Raw genomic sequence first — 17895 nt, forward strand, 5'->3', positions numbered from 1 at the left:
AGTCGTGTTGAAGATGCCAAGGAAATCAAGCATGTGGACGAGAAGCTACAATTTTTATTTATTTTGTAATCCATATGTATTGATAGGTTTGCCACTAATATTAACAAAGAGGGAGATTGTTAGGGCATTGCTCGGTCGAACTCGCATGCGTTGATATCTCAAGCATGTTTGTCAATGTTAGTGATCAAAATTATAAGTCTTGATTTCTAGCCTAATTATAAATGTCTCGGACTAGGACACAGACAGTGTAGTTGAGCTTAGATCTCTCAACGTTCGTCATTTGAAGACAAAGAACTACTAAGGAGAGCTTGTGTAAATCCATCGACAAAAAGGTATGTGGAGACTTAAACTCATCTATCACTAGGAAAATTTATTTCTACTATATCTCCTATATTGAGACATAAATCGTATTTACGATATAGTTTTCAACTATGCACATTTGAGATTTCGAGCTGAGTATATCTCGCTTACATATTTATCGAAATATGTGTTGGAAAGCTTTCGCTTTATCCATGTTCATCTTTACTCGTGAAGAAAGTCATGTTGACATTTCAATAATCTGAAAATTGCTTTGATGCTAATAGTGTGTGAAAACGGCTACTGTCATCCTCTAAGAATGTTTCAATGATTAGAATGTAGAGTTGATAATGTAACCATCTTTGGATATAAGCATATATAGTGTTTTCGCACATTAGTGTATAAATCCATAAACCGGGAGCCAAGTGTATGCATATGTGTGTATACCAAATTGGTGAAGGAGACAAGATAAGTATGCGTACCCGTACGCATACTGGTAGAAGTTTTCGAACCGAAAATATCTGATGGGTTAGGGAATTGAAAACTCCTAAACTAGTTACCTTAGGTATACGTACCCGTACGCATACTAGAGGAATATTTCGAAACGAAAATATCTGCTGGGTTTGGGAATACAAACTCTTAAAATAGTCACCTTAAGTATGCATACCCGTACGCATACTGGCGGAAGTTTTCGAACCGAAAAATTCTGCTGAGTGTGGAAACTTAACAAACTCAAAATCTGGTTGCTTAGGTACGCATACCCGTATGCATACATAGGCTAGTTATTTTATCAAATCGGTGTGTTCATGAACTTAAATATTTTAATATTAAGGAATGCAATCTTTGCAAACTGTGGCTATAATGTTCATGATTGATTGAAGTGAATCAAACCAATATTGTTTCGATTGTGTCTTCTATGCAATTGAACAACTCATTAACTAGTTTCACTTGAAGTCATTTGAACTAGTTATGGTTAAGATGAATAACGTTAATATGAGAGTAAACATATGGCTAACCTTGGTTAACTATTTGTGAACCAACATGGTGTACACGTTGAAGTACGGTTACATAAACCTAAATGAGGGTACATTTCATTTGTGTGTAACAAGCTAAGTTCGATCTAACGGTTGAAATATATTATCTTGGTTGAATCAGGTTTTTCATCTAACGGTGAATATTGAATGCTTTGTTACTAAGCTAACATTGATTGCAAACCCTGATTTGAAAAATATATAAAGAAGAACTCTAACAACTGGTAAACCTAATCTCCACACCTCCTGTGTGATACTAGTTGTATTTCTAGAGTCGATTCTCCTTTAACCTTAGGTTTCTTCTCGAGACCCTGTAGGTTAACGACTAAAAGACTTCATTAGGATTGTAAAGACAGACCGATACTACTCTTCTTGTAGTTTTGTGATCTTATCTTGTTGTATCTATCATAAGAGCACAATTGAATAATTGACTTGAGATTTATATCTCCGATAGGCAAGATAAAAAAGTAATCACAAACATCTTCGTCTCATCGTTTGTGATTCCACAATATCTTGTTTCGCTAGTCGATTAAGATTTTTGTCACGTCATTGATAATATTAGGTTGTTCTTCGGGAATATAAGACCCGTTCATCAATTGGTTCATGTTCACCTTGATTTATCAAAAGACGGAACAAAAACTCTTGGGTACTTCTATGGGAGACGAATTTATTCAATCCTATAGACTTTTCTGTGTGAGACGGATATGTTTATCAAGTCTTTGACTTTGGGTCGTAGCAACTCTTGGTTGTGGGTGAGATCAGCTAAGGGAATCAAGTGTGTAGTATCATGTTGGGATCAGAGACGTAAGGAGCGCAACTGTACCTTGAATCAGAGTGATATTGATTAGGGTTCAACTACAGTCCAGTCCGAAGTTAATTAGTAGTAGGCTAGTGTCTGTAGCGGCTTAATACAGTGTGGTGTTCAATCTGGACTAGGTCCCAGGGTTTTTATGCATTTGCGGTGTTCTCGTTAACAAAATTCTGGTGTTTGTGTTATTTCCATAATTGAAATATAACAGGTTGTGCGTTAGATCAATCAATTGGAATATCCAACCTTTGGTTGTTGATATACATTGGTTGACACTTGGATATTGGTCTTTGGTACCATCCAAGTTATCTCTCTTGTATTTAAATAAAATTCGCATATTTCTATTTGCTTGAGTAAGAATTATATTGAGAGATTGAGATAGTGTACTCTTTGATATACTTTACTCTAGATTGAGTCTGACTGTCTAGTTGATTCTCTAGAAAGTGTATTGGAGTAAGTCCTCTCAGATTGCCAAACGAATTGTTGGGTGTGGTTGTTAGACCCCCGCATTTTCATAACGTATTATGCAATTGACGATGTTTCATTTTATTTTCGGCAGCCCTCCCCATCTGTGGCAACGGTGTATGTTTGACTCTTTATTGTGAAAAACATATATATTCGATCCGATCTATTTACATTTTGTTCTTCGAAGAAATCGTGATATTGGCAAAACCTACATTATGAAATTTGGCAAAGCTTGAAAAGAAATGGTTTCTATTGAAAACGCAAAGAAAATAATTAGTTCATTGCCTTTGAATAATTTTAGTTAGCATTCTGTATCAACTGAAGATGCTTTGGCCGAGTGGTTAAGTCGTGTGCCTGCTAAGTACATCAGGTTACCCCGCGAGAGTTCGAATCTCTCAGGCGTCGCTAATGTTTTGGAGCAAATTCTGATCATCATGTTTTTGGAGGAGACGAAACTTCTAAGGTTCATGATAATGCACTGCTGTATCTTGTTTTAATTCTTGAAAAAGAAAGAAAATACTGTTTGGAAGTTGGAACCAAATGAACGGTTTATTTTTTTTCATTTGATGCCACTTGTTCTTAACTTAGTGTAAATATGGCTCATGCAGCTATAGCCCCCCATCAGAACAATACCCTTTCCTTCCGGCCTCCCATTTCTCCATGGGGTGCCTTAAGTGTGCATTAATTGCTAGTAGTAATATTTTAGGAAACATATTCTGTCAGTAAAAAAATCTGCCTTGTATATTAGATTCTTCATTTACTTCTCAAATTATATTCCATTTAAGGTTCATAATTCTATTTTTGTTAGGTTCTTTGAACTATATAAGTAATCCAAATCTCATCTGTATAGCAAACAAGATTCTTTGAGGAGGAGGAAAACTTGGATTTAAAAACTGTGAACTGCAAGGGAGATGGTTTCAGCAGGGTTTATCACCGGTGTTGTGGCAGTTCTTCTTGCTCTTTGGAGTACTTGTGTTGCCGGTTTTGTAAATTATAACACCGGAGCTAGTGTTGTTGAGGGTAAATTAAACGTTCATTTGGTTCCGCATTCGCATGATGATGTTGGATGGTTGAAGACTATTGATCAGTATTATGTCGGATTAAATAACACTATTCAGGTATTTTTTTAAATGAGGATTAAATTTTTATTTCTTATTTTGAATTGATTTTTCAGAGGGAAAAATGGAGTGATTTCGACATTTTTGGATTGGCGAAGTTGTTAACGGGGTTTTGCTTGTCGTTTCACAATTGTTCTTTGTAGGATGCTTGTATTGAGAACGTGCTGGACTCGGTCGTTGAATCTTTGCTAAGGAATCCTGATAGAAAATTCGTATTCGCTGAACAGGTATAGAACAGTTTGATTTAGTACAACATTTACATAATTTTTCCAAGAGAACTCCTCTATTTGACTCCGTGGCGAATTATTTGAATCTAGGCTTTTTTTCAAAGATGGTGGGGGGAGCAAAATGAGCATATACAAATGGCAGTCAAGAAACTTGTAGAAACTGGCCAACTTGAATTTGTGTAAGCAATATAACAATCTTTATATATGTACCTGTCTTTATATTTATTTCCGATTAAGCGTCTGAATCTGACACGGGCGGGGTACGGTGGTATGTTTGGATTGTGATTCAGAAATGGTGGATGGTGTATGCATGATGAAGCAACAACACATTACATAGATATGATAGATCAAACGACGCTAGGACATAGAATGATCAAGCAACAATTCAATGCTATTCCGCGCTCCGGTTGGCAAATTGATCCTTTTGGCCACTCTTCTGTTCAAGCTTACCTTCTTGGCTCTGAGCTTGGTTTCGATTCACTGCACTTTTGGAGGATGGATTATGAAGACCGAGAAAAACGCTATAACGATAAATCGCTTGAAGTTATATGGCGTGGTTCTAAGACTTTTGGTTCCACTGCTCAGGTTAGTGACACACCACATTGCTACTAGAGTTCTTCCTGCATTGTTCTTGCATCTATGTTAACATTTTTCGGTCCTGTGACTCTCTAATGCAGATTTTCACCAACATTTTTCCCGTCAATTATGCTCCTCCTCCCGGTTTCCATTTCGAAGTGAAAGATGAGAACTATTTACCTCTACAGGTAGAAACTTTAAAAACTATCCTTGGTGGATCATTTGTTGTCAGTGTGTGTGTATTGAACTGTTTTACCTTCCATATGTTGCAGGACAATCCTCTTCTGTTTGATATGAATATCGAAAATCGAGTGAACGATCTCATTACGGCTGCAATCAGTCAAGTAAACACTACTACACCTAACCGAACTTACTTACGTTATGTGCTATTAGATTTGAGATCATATATATCGTCTGTTGATACTTTTGATATGAACAGGCAAACATTACAAGAACAAACCATATAATGTGGGCAATGGGTGATGATTTCGTGTACCAGTATGCCGAAACTTGGTTTAAGCAAATGGACAAATTGATTCATTACGTTAACAAGGTCCATACACCTCCTTTTATCCATTCCGGAGTAAAGGAACTCTGAATCTTCTCTGTGCTTATGCTATTGGGACTTGAATTAACTACTACTTATACAGGATGGTAGAATTAATGCATTGTATTCGACTGCATCGATTTATACTGACGCAAAGAACGCAGAAAATGAAACATGGCCATTGAAAACCGATGACTTCTTCCCGTGAGCATTGCTATTCTTACCTTGTTTTCCTCTTGAGTCTAGTTTCAGTTTTTTCCTTAATCAAATTTTCTTGCATTCATATTTTCATTCACGACGCCACAGGTATGCGGAAAGGGCACATTCATATTGGACAGGTTATTTTACCAGTCGCCCATCATTCAAGCGATACGTTCGAGATTTGAGTGGATATTATCTGGTAATTTGTGTCTTGAATCTTAATTTGTGTGTTGTTCAAGTACAATAAGATATGTAATATGTTATTCAGAGCTTACAAGTAATAATAAGATTTGATTATATAGGCAGCAAGACAGCTGGAGTTTCTAGCTGGAAGGAAGTCAGATGGTCCAAATTCATTCAGTTTAGGTGATGCTTTAGGAATTGCTCAGCACCATGATGCTATCACCGGAACTGCGAAACAACACGTGAACGATGATTATACGAAGCGACTTTTTATTGGTGCTTCTGAGGTAGGTTCTGTAACTAATGGCCTAAACTTCAACTCTTCTTATGCCATTTACCATCGCTGTCACTGCTTTGTTACTATGCATGTTTTTTTAGTTGTGATTGATTTGATGTGCAGGCACAAGTTGTTACAAACGTAGCTCTGTCACGCCTAATAAAATCGAGTCAACAAAGTGCAATTCCTGATGTAAAATTTTCCCAAGTAAGAAGAACAATGATCTTTGCATTTTGTTAAAATCCTCCATGAACTTAATTAAAAAGTTTCATAATCTTTATTCGGTGTTTTTTTCTTTCCGTCCGCTAAACAAATAACAGTGCCCATTGCTAAATATAAGCTATTGTCCACCAACTGAAGAACAAATCCAGAAAGGGAAGAGCCTGGTATGTAAAAGATTCTTTCGTATTTTCAAAAACAACTCGATGACGACGGATTTTATTCATGAATTTCGTTTGAATCCTTGTTTAATCAGGTTGTAGTAGCTTACAATTCTCTTGGTTGGAGTCGCGCAAACATCGTCAGGATTCCTGTGAGTATATATCATACATATATGTGTACTGTACACATGACTTTCTTTGTTACATTCATTCTCATTCTGTGAAATTGGTGTCATCTTATATTAGGTAAACAATCCAAATCTTTTGGTAAAAGATTCCAAGGGAAACACGATTGAGTCACAGTATGTAGAAATGGACAAGGTCACAAAGAACTTAAGAAGAAATTATACGGAATTGTATCTTGGAATATCTGTCAATAAGCAAGAAACTCCAAAGTACTGGCTTTTATTTCTAGCTTCAGTGCCTCCTCTAGGATGGAATACTTACTTCATTAGTAACAAAGATGAAGTACAAAGTGGGCATCGGAGACGAATGGATTTAAATAAGTCTAATACACAGAATGAGACGGTCGAAGTTGGACCAGGGAACTTAAAGATGTCATTCTCATTAAAAACTGGACAACTGAAGAGTATGCTAAATTCTAAAACAGGGGTAAGTTACATCTAAAACTTGACATCAAAATCATTTCAACTGCTACATTTGTTTTTGAAGCGAGTTTTGTTGTGATTCCTTTAGGTTAATGTACCGATGCAACAAAACTACCTCTGGTATGCTTCAAGTTCTGGTGACGAGAGGGATTCACAAGTAAGTAGAGTAGTCATATCAGCGTTCTTGTTTACATTCATGAGTTGATCACCTTTTTTTTTTTGACGTACTACGTTGTTGGTTGTAACCTGTTTGCATTTCTTGTAGGCTTCTGGTACGTATGTATTCCGCCCTAACAATTCCTCTCCATTTCCTGTTTCTAAACCTGTAAGTCATTTACAAAGCGGTGCGCAGTTAGTTACAAATTCAATTTGTGCACCATCGATAAAATGTAACTAGCTTTATTCGGGTTTGCGTACAGGTAGTACCTATGAAGATTGTGCGAGGACCCCTTGTGCACGAAGTTCATCAACAATTCAGCTCCTGGGTATATCAGGTTAGTCGCCATATTGTCTAGTCCTGGTTTGACTATCTTAAATTTGGCAGAACTCTCTGACAGTTTCACTTCATTTCTCAGGTGACAAGACTTTACAAAGACAAAGACCACGCTGAAGTTGAGTTCACTGTTGGTCCGATACAAGCATATGATGGCATGGAAGTCATTACTCGAATAACAACCAGTATGGCTACAAAAAAGATGTTTTATACAGATTCTAACGGAAGAGATTTTCTACAACGGGTATATCTCTAAGTCTATAAATCTTTACTTCTCATATACTATTAGAGTTTAAATATGTACTCATGGTTCTGGGTAGGTGCGAGATTACAGAAAAGACTGGTCACTCTCAGTTTATGAACCCGTGGCAGGAAATTATTATCCAGTAAGTTTTTGCTTTGCCAGTACTGCATGCATGCTCTCACAAGTTCTGTAATATGTATTAATCTTCTGCTATTCACAGCTTAACCTTGGAATGTATATTGCGGATAACAAGACAGAGTTTTCAGTCTTGGTTGATCGGGCCACTGGCGGTGCTAGTATTCATGACGGAGAATTAGAACTAATGCTTCATAGGTTTTGACATAACCTCTTGTTATGAAATATTACTAGACCTTTTTCATGGTTATTTAATAGATATCTGTGGTCTTTGATCAATTGTATGTTTTCTATAAAAGGCGGTTACAATACGATGATGGCAAAGGCGTGGGTGAACCTCTTGATGAAGTTGTATGTTTCAACGAAACAAATTGTGAACCACTCACGGTATGTTGATAGTGAGTGAACCGTAAGTTACTGACTACAGTGTGCTAATTCCAGCCCATGCCTAATTAGCAACGCATTGTTTTCCAGATACGCGGTAACTATTACATCAACATCAACAAGTTGGGGACAGGACAAAGATGGCGACGGACAACTGGTCAAGAAGTTTATTCCCCGCTTCTTTTGGCTTTCACACATGAGGTATTGCTAACAACGAACTTAAACTGCGTATAACGATTTCTGTTTTGCTTTTTTGGATCTTCATTTTTCGATAGCTAAAAAAGATGCACGGTGGTATTGCCAGAGTATTGAAAATTGGAACGCTTCTCACGTCACGAAAGCAACTACTATGGATCCGAGTTACGTTTTACCTCCTAATGTTGCATTGATAACTCTTCAGGTGAGAAATATGCTCTTTATTCTCCCAACTGTAAATTAGCATGTGTATTTCGAATAGTGTCTCTTTTCTCCAATGAAAACTAAACCAGTGATGCCGTTTGCAGGAACTTGATGATGGTGCGGTTTTAGTCAGACTCGCACATCTTTACGAGGTAAAAGAATGCCGCGCCTCCTGTTTCTTGCCCGCTGTTTTATTAAAGTTGGGGATAGAGAGATTAATCTCCTTCTATATGCTTGTTTCTTATCATGCATTTGATATGTACAGATCCACGAAGATACTGAGTATTCAACCATGGCCAAAGTAGAGCTGAAGAAATTATTCGGCAATAGAATGGTTCGTATACGTACACCATGATCAGTTGTATGCATTTTTATGATTCTCTGTTCACTTTTGTTCTAACGGCATTGGAATTTTGTGCCTAATTCAGATTAAGGAATTGAACGAAACAAGCTTATCGACAAACCAAAAGAAGTCAGAAATGAAAATGAAGATGAAATGGACATTAGACAGTGATGGGAGCGATAATGGCCAACCAGAAGCTGTCGCGACGAGAGGTGCTCCTGTTGATAAATCCACCTTAGTTGTTGAGTTAGGTCCGATGGAAATTCGTACATTCTTGATTAAATTTTAGACAGTTGTGTATTATATGAATCATTCTTTAATGAAATTTACAGAACTTTTCTATCTTGTATTTTTGACACAAAAGTCCGACAATAAGACAAAATATGGCAAAGGCATTCAAAATCTAATAGCAGTATATTACTTGTATGCAATAATAGCTAGCCGGAATTACGAGATAACTCAAAATCAACCTCGTTGTTCAGGATCTGCAGTGTATCCCAAAATTTGCTTTGAATTCCATAATCTGACAAGTCTGCACAACAGCACAAGTGCACGTTGAAAACAAGAAAATTAAGAGGTCTTGATTTCTTTATTCAAATACCTAAATGGCGTCGCAGTAGACATCTCTTGGGCCAACAAGGCGATTTTGGAAGAAGCTAATTGCAAGACTTCAAATTGTCTTAATTTTCTAGGTTTTTCTTTTGTTCTCGGAACCGGAAATGCAGTGGCATACACTTTTTGCCAAAGAAGCAAAACACTTTACTTTTATTGTTGATTGGGATGAAACTTTCCTGAGGCTTTAGCCTGTTTTTAAAATTTTACTAACACACACACAAAAAGAAAAAAAGACTTCTTTGTTAGACTTTGAAAATGTCAGGTATGTGAGATATGATCATACGAATATCTCCATATTTGACTTCGGCACGTTACTAGTACAAGTTTGCACAATTTTTATGGCAAGGAGAAGAGTTGAATTTTTTTTTACAATTTTATCCTTATGGATAATAAATATTAAAGTTTAGAAATGATTTATCTCTCAAACTATACCACGGATTTCGTAAAAGTTATACCATTGAAAAGCATTTAAAAACATCCGCGTAACGAATATAAACATGTCTATCAAATTATATATATTTCTTATACTAACAATAATAAACTAAAGGGATAGTTTCAGAAATATTTCCTAAAACAAACGTTTTAAACTTTTTCGTTCAATTTTCTCTCTCTTCTTTAGAATGATTTTATTTTGGTCTAAGAACGATTTTCCTCTTCTCCCTAACATATTCTTTCCTTCATGTTGTGTTTTTGTTTTCAGGTTAATCAGATCTTTTGTTTCTCTCCTTTCTTGACAACTTGGTGTGTTTTTTTTTTAAGGTTTTTCTTTTTTGTTCGTTTGGATTTCAACACAGTTTTATCTTTTTGGAGTTTCTGCGTTGCATAGGGTCATTTTCAACCCAATCTCCAAACTCTGAGCATGAAGATATGGCAAACACAATGGCTGCTTTGTTACATAATAAAGAAGAAGAGTTTGAGGTTCCATATGATCTAGTGGAGCCACCAACACATAAATATACTCTAGTTATAACCACAATCACAAGAAGATAATATGGGATAAATATCCTCTACAACATGCTACTTAGATCCTGGAGACCATCAGGCAACATGGAGATATTAAGTTTTCGAAAATTCATATATTTAGTTCACTTTGCACTAGGATGCGATTACAACACAGTTCTCACTAGATCTCCATGGACACTAAATGAAGATCTTTTCTTCATGGAAACATGCGATCCTGACAAACTTCTAGAAGAGTATGAGTTTAAGTTTGCAGATTTTACGATTCACATTCATGGACTACCAATGAGTGCTCAAACAATCAAAATGGTCGATTTCATTGCAGGCAAGATAGGAACTACATATCCAATAACCTCATCAGAACATGCACTGTGGGGGAGTGTTGCCAGAGTAAGAGTCAGAATGGATGTCACAGAGCCTGTAAGACAAGAACTAAATTTCACTCTACTATCCAAGAAAAAGTGCAAGGCCATGTTAAGGCATGAAAGACTATCTAGAGTATGCTTCTTTTTTTTTTGGAAAATTTGGTCACATCATGAAACAGTGTCCAGATCTTTCCTCGAGAATGTGAGAAAATTGGGTTCTTCTCACAAGAAACTTCTATGGAGAAGATGCAGGATACAAAGTAGCCATACTTACAGAAGAGGTCAATGCTTCAAACCTAGGTTCAATCAGAATAGTCCATCAACAAGGAAGCAGCAAGAAACTACAAACCCTAACAATGGTGATGATGAAACCAGAAGAGTAAGCCCTATACCACAACCTAGTCAAAATCCCACCAATATTTTCTCCTTTAATCACTCCACGGAAAAAGTCATGCAGCCAAAAAATCCCAATATTACCATATCAGTGTCAAACTCTCATGCCATTCAGGAAACTGTTAAAAAATCTCTCGGACCTAATAATAATGAGAATCAATCACCGAGTTTTCCATCACTCAATGCTAAATCTCATGCAGTTGAGAAGTCTAAAAACACCCAAAAAAAATCCAGACCCTATCTACAACCAAAAATCCACCACCCATCCACTAAAGAAACCAAATAACTTTCCGAAAAAAACAAAAATCCCAACCACTTCTGCTAATCTCATCCACCCCACCACTGAATCTAGTACTTCCACCCCACTGTAAATCCTCCCTTCATCTCTCCACCATCAAACCACCACCACCTCCAAACCATCAGATGTTCAATCTCAATAAAAAAAAACCATCCCGGAACCTACTGCACTTGAACAAAGCCCTCATAAGAACATGAGACAATGGAAGAAAGTTGCTAGAAGTTCTCAAGAATCAGATACTCCATATGTTCTTATTCGTAGTGGCAGTAAAAGACAACCAGAACCGATGGAATGTGACCCCCTACTCAAGCAACATTGTTGCACTTCTGTAAAGGTTGTGGCGACTTGCCCCCAAAAGTCGTATGATAAATGTTAATACAATACTGAAACTGTCGTGGTCTAGGGAACGAGACGACAGTTTTGACATTAAACTCGTTTTTGCGCAGCTGCAATCCTACTATCTCGTTTTTATCTGAAACAAGACTAAACGAAGCAAACAATATAAGGAATTGTAGTTCTTTGAAGTTCAGACACTTTGGTTATGTAGCTGCAAATGGTATAAGTGGTGGTCTTGCATTACTGTGGAAACTCGGTAGATTTATCAGTGGTCTCCAAATATCAAAATAGAATTCACTGTGTCATTGAATCTAAACTGTCGATACCAAGATGAGATTTATTCTTTGTTTATGGCCTCCCAGCACATCCTCAAACAAATGGATTTTGGAGACACATAAATAATATATTAGAATCTATTAAAGGTGTTTGTTGCATAATTGGTGACTTAAATACTCTAATGCACCAATACGAGAAACAAGGTGGTTCATCAAATACATACATAAGCTTCAATGAGTTCAGGTCATGATAAGAGAAAGAGATATCATTGATCTTGGTTATGCCAGGCGTGATTTTACCTGGTAAAATGATACCACTCAAAACTCTGTTATCTTTAAGAGGCTGGATAAAAAGCAATCTGCAACTCAGAATGAAAGGTTTTATTTTCTGATGCTGCAGTTCTTCACTTACCAAAAATTGAAAGTGACCATGCCCCCATTATTCTCAACACTATGAGACAACTACCAAATAGTAAACCAAACTATAAGTTTGAGTTTTATTAGACCGATCATCCTCAGTTCAAATATGTTCTTCAAAGGTTTTTCAGATTTTCTTGGAAATAATTGGGAAAGATTTAATCTCTGCAATCAAGTACTGCTGGAGATGTGGTTTTATTCCTCAGGGCTTCAAGGAAAACTTTCTTCTTCTTCTACCAAAAGTTAAAAATGATAAAAGAGCTAATCAATTCATATCTATAGGTTTGATGAACTTCATCTTCAAAGTGATCATAAAAATCATAACAACAAGAATTGGTAGTGTGATTCAGAAAGTTATATCCCCACAGCAAGTAGCATTTATGAAAGGCAGAAACATCCAAGAACAGATAGTCTTAGCTTCTGAATTGATAAATTAAATTGATGTGAAAAGGAGAGGTGGAAATCTGGGACTCAAATTGGACATAACTCAAGCATATGACTCCTTAAGTTGGGACTTTCTTTTTCAGGTCATGAGAAATTTTGGCTTATCAGAAAAGGGTATTAAATGGATACATACATTGCTGCAATGTGCTAGAATATCAGTTCTCCCCAATGGTGGTCCTGTTGGATATTTCAAAGTGGGAAGAGGACTGAGACAAGGAGATCCCCTGTCTCCACTTCTTTTTGTTATTGCTGATGACATCTTGAGTAGAACATTATCAAGAATGATTCAAGAAAGAACAATCCAGACAATGGTGTTAAGAAATGGAGTTCGACCTTCTCACATTCTATTTGAAGATGATATCTTCTTATTTTGCAATGGAGATAAGAGAAACATTAGAAAGCTACTTAATTTTCTCAGGGATTATAAAATGTCATCTGGTCAAAGAGTTAATTTTGAAAAAATTAAATGTTTCATTGGAGGACTAGTGAGCTAAGAAAAGTTCAACTGGAAAATGACTGCGACATGCTTCTATCAACATTTCCAGATAAGTACTTAGGTGTTATGTTAACTCATGGATGCATCAAATCATCTCTTATATGGGGTTGTGTGGAGAAAATCTTGTTGTCTGAAAAGGAAAACTTCTCTCTTTTCAAGAAAGGTTAATTTCTAATAAAACATGTGCTCTACAGCATACCTATATACAACATGTCAGTACAAATGGCCCAAAAAATTTATTCAAGATGTTGAAAAAATGATCAGAATTTTCTTATGGATTGGTGATCCTTCAGCAAAAAAATGCACAACTCTGAAATGAGACTATGTGTATGCTCCAATAGAAGAAGGTGGTTTGGGGCTGAGAAGATTAGAAATAATAAATAAAGCATTACTTATGAAGCTCCTCTGGAAAATACAAAATGGCTCAGATGAATGAGCAAAATACTTCCAAGAGAAATTTATGACAAAAGGTGGTGATTGGATCAAATATTATAAAAAATCTTATATCTTACCAGGTCTAAAATGGGTGACAGAAGATATTCAAGACCATTCAAGATGGCTTGTAGGAGATGGTTCTCAAATTTCAGTTTGGAAAGATGCATGGGTGGAAGAAAGAGCACTAAAGGATATGTTTCCCAGAAATGAATACATGCTCAATTTCCCTGAGATGAAAGTATCTGATCTACTTTTAGAAGGAGAATGGGTAATTCCAACTGAAATGTTGGACATACTGCACCAAAATGATCTGCCTGTGATAAGTACAAATGAAGATAAGAGAATCTGGTGTGGCATAATCACTGGAAATTTTAATAGTTGCATCATCTGTGGAATGTATAAGAAGAAAATTTCCAAAATTGTCCTGGACAAAAAAGGTATGGTCTTTCATCTGTTCATCCTAGATATCATATGTGCTGGTGAATGGGCCATTCACAAAGGTTATACTCACCTGATATTTCAATCAGATTCACAGGCAGTGATTGAAGCTTTGAAATCTCATAGAATTCATTGGTTTGCCATTAACAGATGAAACAAGATTTATAGAAGTGTAGATGATCTGAGTCTCTGTCACAATTACAAAGAAATCAATTTCTCAGCTGACACTCTTTCTAAGAGAGGACCAAGATTAGATCAAGGACAGCAAAATATATACAACTCCATACCACCTTTCCTAGTGCAAATGGAGAATGAGAATCAAGCTTACTACAAATTCATTTAACAAAAAAATTTGAATTTACTAGCTTCTTTCTCCTTTTCAGCTACTATTTTAGCTTTTCTTGATTTCTCTCATTTGTAACTTTGAAAATTTTGGTTATTAATATTATTATTGAGGAAAAAAAAAAGATCAGGAGATATAATCTCAAGACTAATAACTTTGGGCAAGGGTTTTTGGAAGTGGAGCAAAAATATTTTTGGAGACACAAGAAGGGAAATAGAATGTGAGAAACAAAAGCTATCTTCACTCGCTGGACACTATAGAATATGCGATTATGCGAAAGCCATCTGTGACAACATCATCAGTCTATAGAGAACAGATAGAATGTTATGGCAACAAAGAAACAAATCAAAATGGGTTCCATTGATAAGAACACTCATCATTCATAGAAGAAGTAAAAATAAGATTTTTTCATTGATAAACCTCAATGGTGAGTGGGTTTCTGATCCTAAACAGAGTAGAGACACACTCATTAACCACTTTCAGGATATGTTCACAAAATATGCAAATGTAAATCCAGTGTTATGGCTCTAGACAATGCTAATAAATTGAATCAAGATAACTGCAGGTATCTTAGTTCAATTCATAATACTGAGGAAATTTTCAATGTAGTGAAGAAGATGGGATCCTTGAAGTCCCCAGGACCTGATGGTTATCTAGCTCTATTCTACAAAAAATTCTGGGAAGGTGTGGGTCAAGAAGTAGTCCAACTAATTCAAGATTTTTTTCATATACTCGGCCATTCCCCAGGAACCATACTTATCTTACTTTGATTCCAAAGAAGAAAAATATTGAAGTTGCAGTTGATTATAGGCCCATAGCCCTCTGTAATGTTCTTTACAAGGTTATCACCAAGATTATTACAAACAGAATCAGTCCATTTCTTGACAATCTCATTGAAAAGAACCGGTAAGCCTTTGTACCAGGTAGACAGGTTCTGGATAACATTGTGGTGTCCAAAGAACTTTTTCAATTTATGCAACACTCAAACTCTTCTCAAGGGTCTTTAATTTTCTCTAAAATTAGACCTGAGTAAAACATATGATATAGTTGATTGCGATTTCTTGAGTCAACCTCTCTTGAACATAGGTATTACAGATAGGGTCCATGCTTTAATTATGAGTTGTGTCAAGACTGTATCTTTTTTAATACTTCTTAATGGACAACCTGGAGGTTTGTTTTTGAGAGAAAGATGTATAAGGCAAGGATGTTCTTTATATCCATAATTTTTCATTATTTGTGCTCACTCTTTGTCAGGCATTATCAACGTGATGGAAAATGAAGGTATATACAGTGGTTACAAGATCAACAAATAGGATCCTAGTGTCTCACACATTACGTTTGCAGATGATGTGGTTACAAGATCATTGAAAAAAACCAGTGGTTACACATTATGTCTCACACTAAGCGAAACAAGGTTATCGACAAGCCAAGAAAAGTCAAAAATGAAAAAGAAGATGAAATGGATACTAGACAGTTATAGTAATGATATAAATGGATAACCAGAAGTTGTCGTGACGAGAGGTGCTCCTGTTGATAAATCAACTCTAGTCGTTGCGTTTGGTCCGATGGAAAAATGCACTTTCTGGATTATATTTTAGACAGTTATGTGTTTCACGAATGCAATCAGGAGAACTATCTAATTTGATTCTTTGACACAAAAGTCTGACAATAGCACTACATTTTGTCGCATAATCTTTTGTTCACTACAAGAAAATCTACCTATTGCTACCTATATATTGTCATACCTTGAATATATATGTTGCAAAAGAACTTTTTTAGTTGCAGTAGTTCTCAAATGCATCTAAAAGCGCTATAATTTACTGCTATAATTTACTGCAAAATTTACTGCATCTAAAAGCGCTATAATTTACTGCAAAATGAAATTTTTACCATACAACTGTAACAATATGAAGAGAGTGTGGCAAAAAAATAAAATCTCCTGCTATAGTAATAGATAGCGGGTGCAATAGACTTCTTACTATACAGGTTATAACAACACTACTAATGGCTATGCCATAACCCTTGACTGCTACAATAGATTAAGTTTCTTGTAGTGGTTGTTCATCATAATTAATGTGGACGGATAGTCATTATGCCAGACAATCACGACATGTCAAATTGACCCTACTTGATCAAAATCCAAATTTCATTAAAAGGATGACATTAGCGTCATAGATACAAGTCACTAATATCATCACCGATCAAAATCCAAATTTTATTTAAAAGATGATATTAACGTCATTTATAGATACAAGAGTCACTGGTAACATTGTCCAATAACTTGCGATGTAATCTTTTAAGTGCCATCAACAAAAAGTTAGGTATGTTCCATGACCAAAAATGTGCTTTAGGAAAAATAAATCTGTTATGTGACTAAAAAATTAGCTTCGGGATCCTCAGGAATGTGCGTCGTATACCACAGTTATTTGTGATATACTGTCGTGTGGCCGATTTGCTAAAAGGCTTTTGGTGGACATTAAATTTGCATTGTGTTCCAAAAATTACTTCTATTTGGCATGGTGACTCAAAACGTACTACGCGACTCCAAGTCTATCTGCTGACCTAAAACAGACAACGGAAATCACACTCTAATTTGACATTATGTGGTACCTCAAAATCAACCTCGTTACTTAAAAAATAGTAAATTACGTGTCGGGTCTTGAAAGAAATCACACTCTAATCCAATAAAAATTTGCTTTAAATCGCAAAATCTGATTTGTGCCTTATTTATAATTTGCTTTGAAGCAGTTATTAAATACAGGTCGGGTCTTGAAAGAAAAAGAAGATATGAGGGCAACATACGCTACACTATCAGGCTTACACAAATCCAAAGTTAGCAAGGTCAATTGTCTTCCAAACTGCACAGAAACAATTTATGACCAAGATCATCTGCATCCCTAGATAACTCACACTGCCAGAGAAGCTCTTTGCTTAGGATAAATAACTTAAACATCCACTAAACTAACACATTAAAGAAAATTAAAAGATAAATTTTTCTTATTCTGGTCGACCAAAGCAGTACATGCCAAATCTTGTGGTATTAAGAATCGCATAGTACCATAACTTACTGATAGAAATGAACCGTGACAAATTTCGACCGGTAATATGGTGACCATGTTCCGAATACTAATTCCTCATGCAAATACAAAGGAGATGGAGAATTGTATCCTCATTAAGAATTAGTACTCGAGAACATCGTTACCAGATTTCCAGGTCGAGATTTATCTCAATTCAAATCTGTAAGTAAACTACGATACAATTACACTATTAATGAAACAAGATTAATTTGCTCATGAAATTTATCTTTTAATCTCCTTAATGTGTTAAAGGAAGATTATTATGGAGTAAGAAATTACTTTTTCAA

General features: G+C 35.9%; 2 protein-coding genes across 2 annotated transcripts; both read left to right on the plus strand.

Annotated features, from left to right (window-relative positions):
- The first annotated feature begins 3512 nt into the window (after positions 1-3512).
- Positions 3513-9005, plus strand: LOC113326414 (alpha-mannosidase-like). Its single transcript, XM_026574152.1, has 26 exons — positions 3513-3719; positions 3863-3946; positions 4037-4125; positions 4237-4531; positions 4624-4710; positions 4795-4866; positions 4962-5075; positions 5173-5273; positions 5376-5469; positions 5573-5740; positions 5854-5937; positions 6051-6116; positions 6206-6262; positions 6357-6722; positions 6807-6875; positions 6984-7062; positions 7142-7212; positions 7294-7455; positions 7532-7597; positions 7676-7788; positions 7890-7977; positions 8065-8175; positions 8279-8374; positions 8478-8525; positions 8639-8707; positions 8802-9005. The coding sequence occupies exons 1-26, from the start codon at positions 3513-3515 to the stop codon at positions 9003-9005; spliced, it is 3060 nt and encodes a 1019-aa protein (XP_026429937.1).
- A 1373-nt stretch (positions 9006-10378) lies between these two features.
- Positions 10379-13313, plus strand: LOC113326415. The gene is made up of 2 exons (XM_026574153.1): positions 10379-10789; positions 12903-13313. Exons 1-2 carry the CDS (start codon positions 10379-10381, stop codon positions 13311-13313), a joined length of 822 nt encoding a protein of 273 aa, XP_026429938.1.
- Positions 13314-17895: the final 4582 nt, after the last annotated feature.

This window comes from Papaver somniferum, unplaced genomic scaffold (genome assembly GCF_003573695.1).
Source record: "Papaver somniferum cultivar HN1 unplaced genomic scaffold, ASM357369v1 unplaced-scaffold_10, whole genome shotgun sequence".
Taxonomy (NCBI): domain Eukaryota; kingdom Viridiplantae; phylum Streptophyta; class Magnoliopsida; order Ranunculales; family Papaveraceae; genus Papaver; species Papaver somniferum.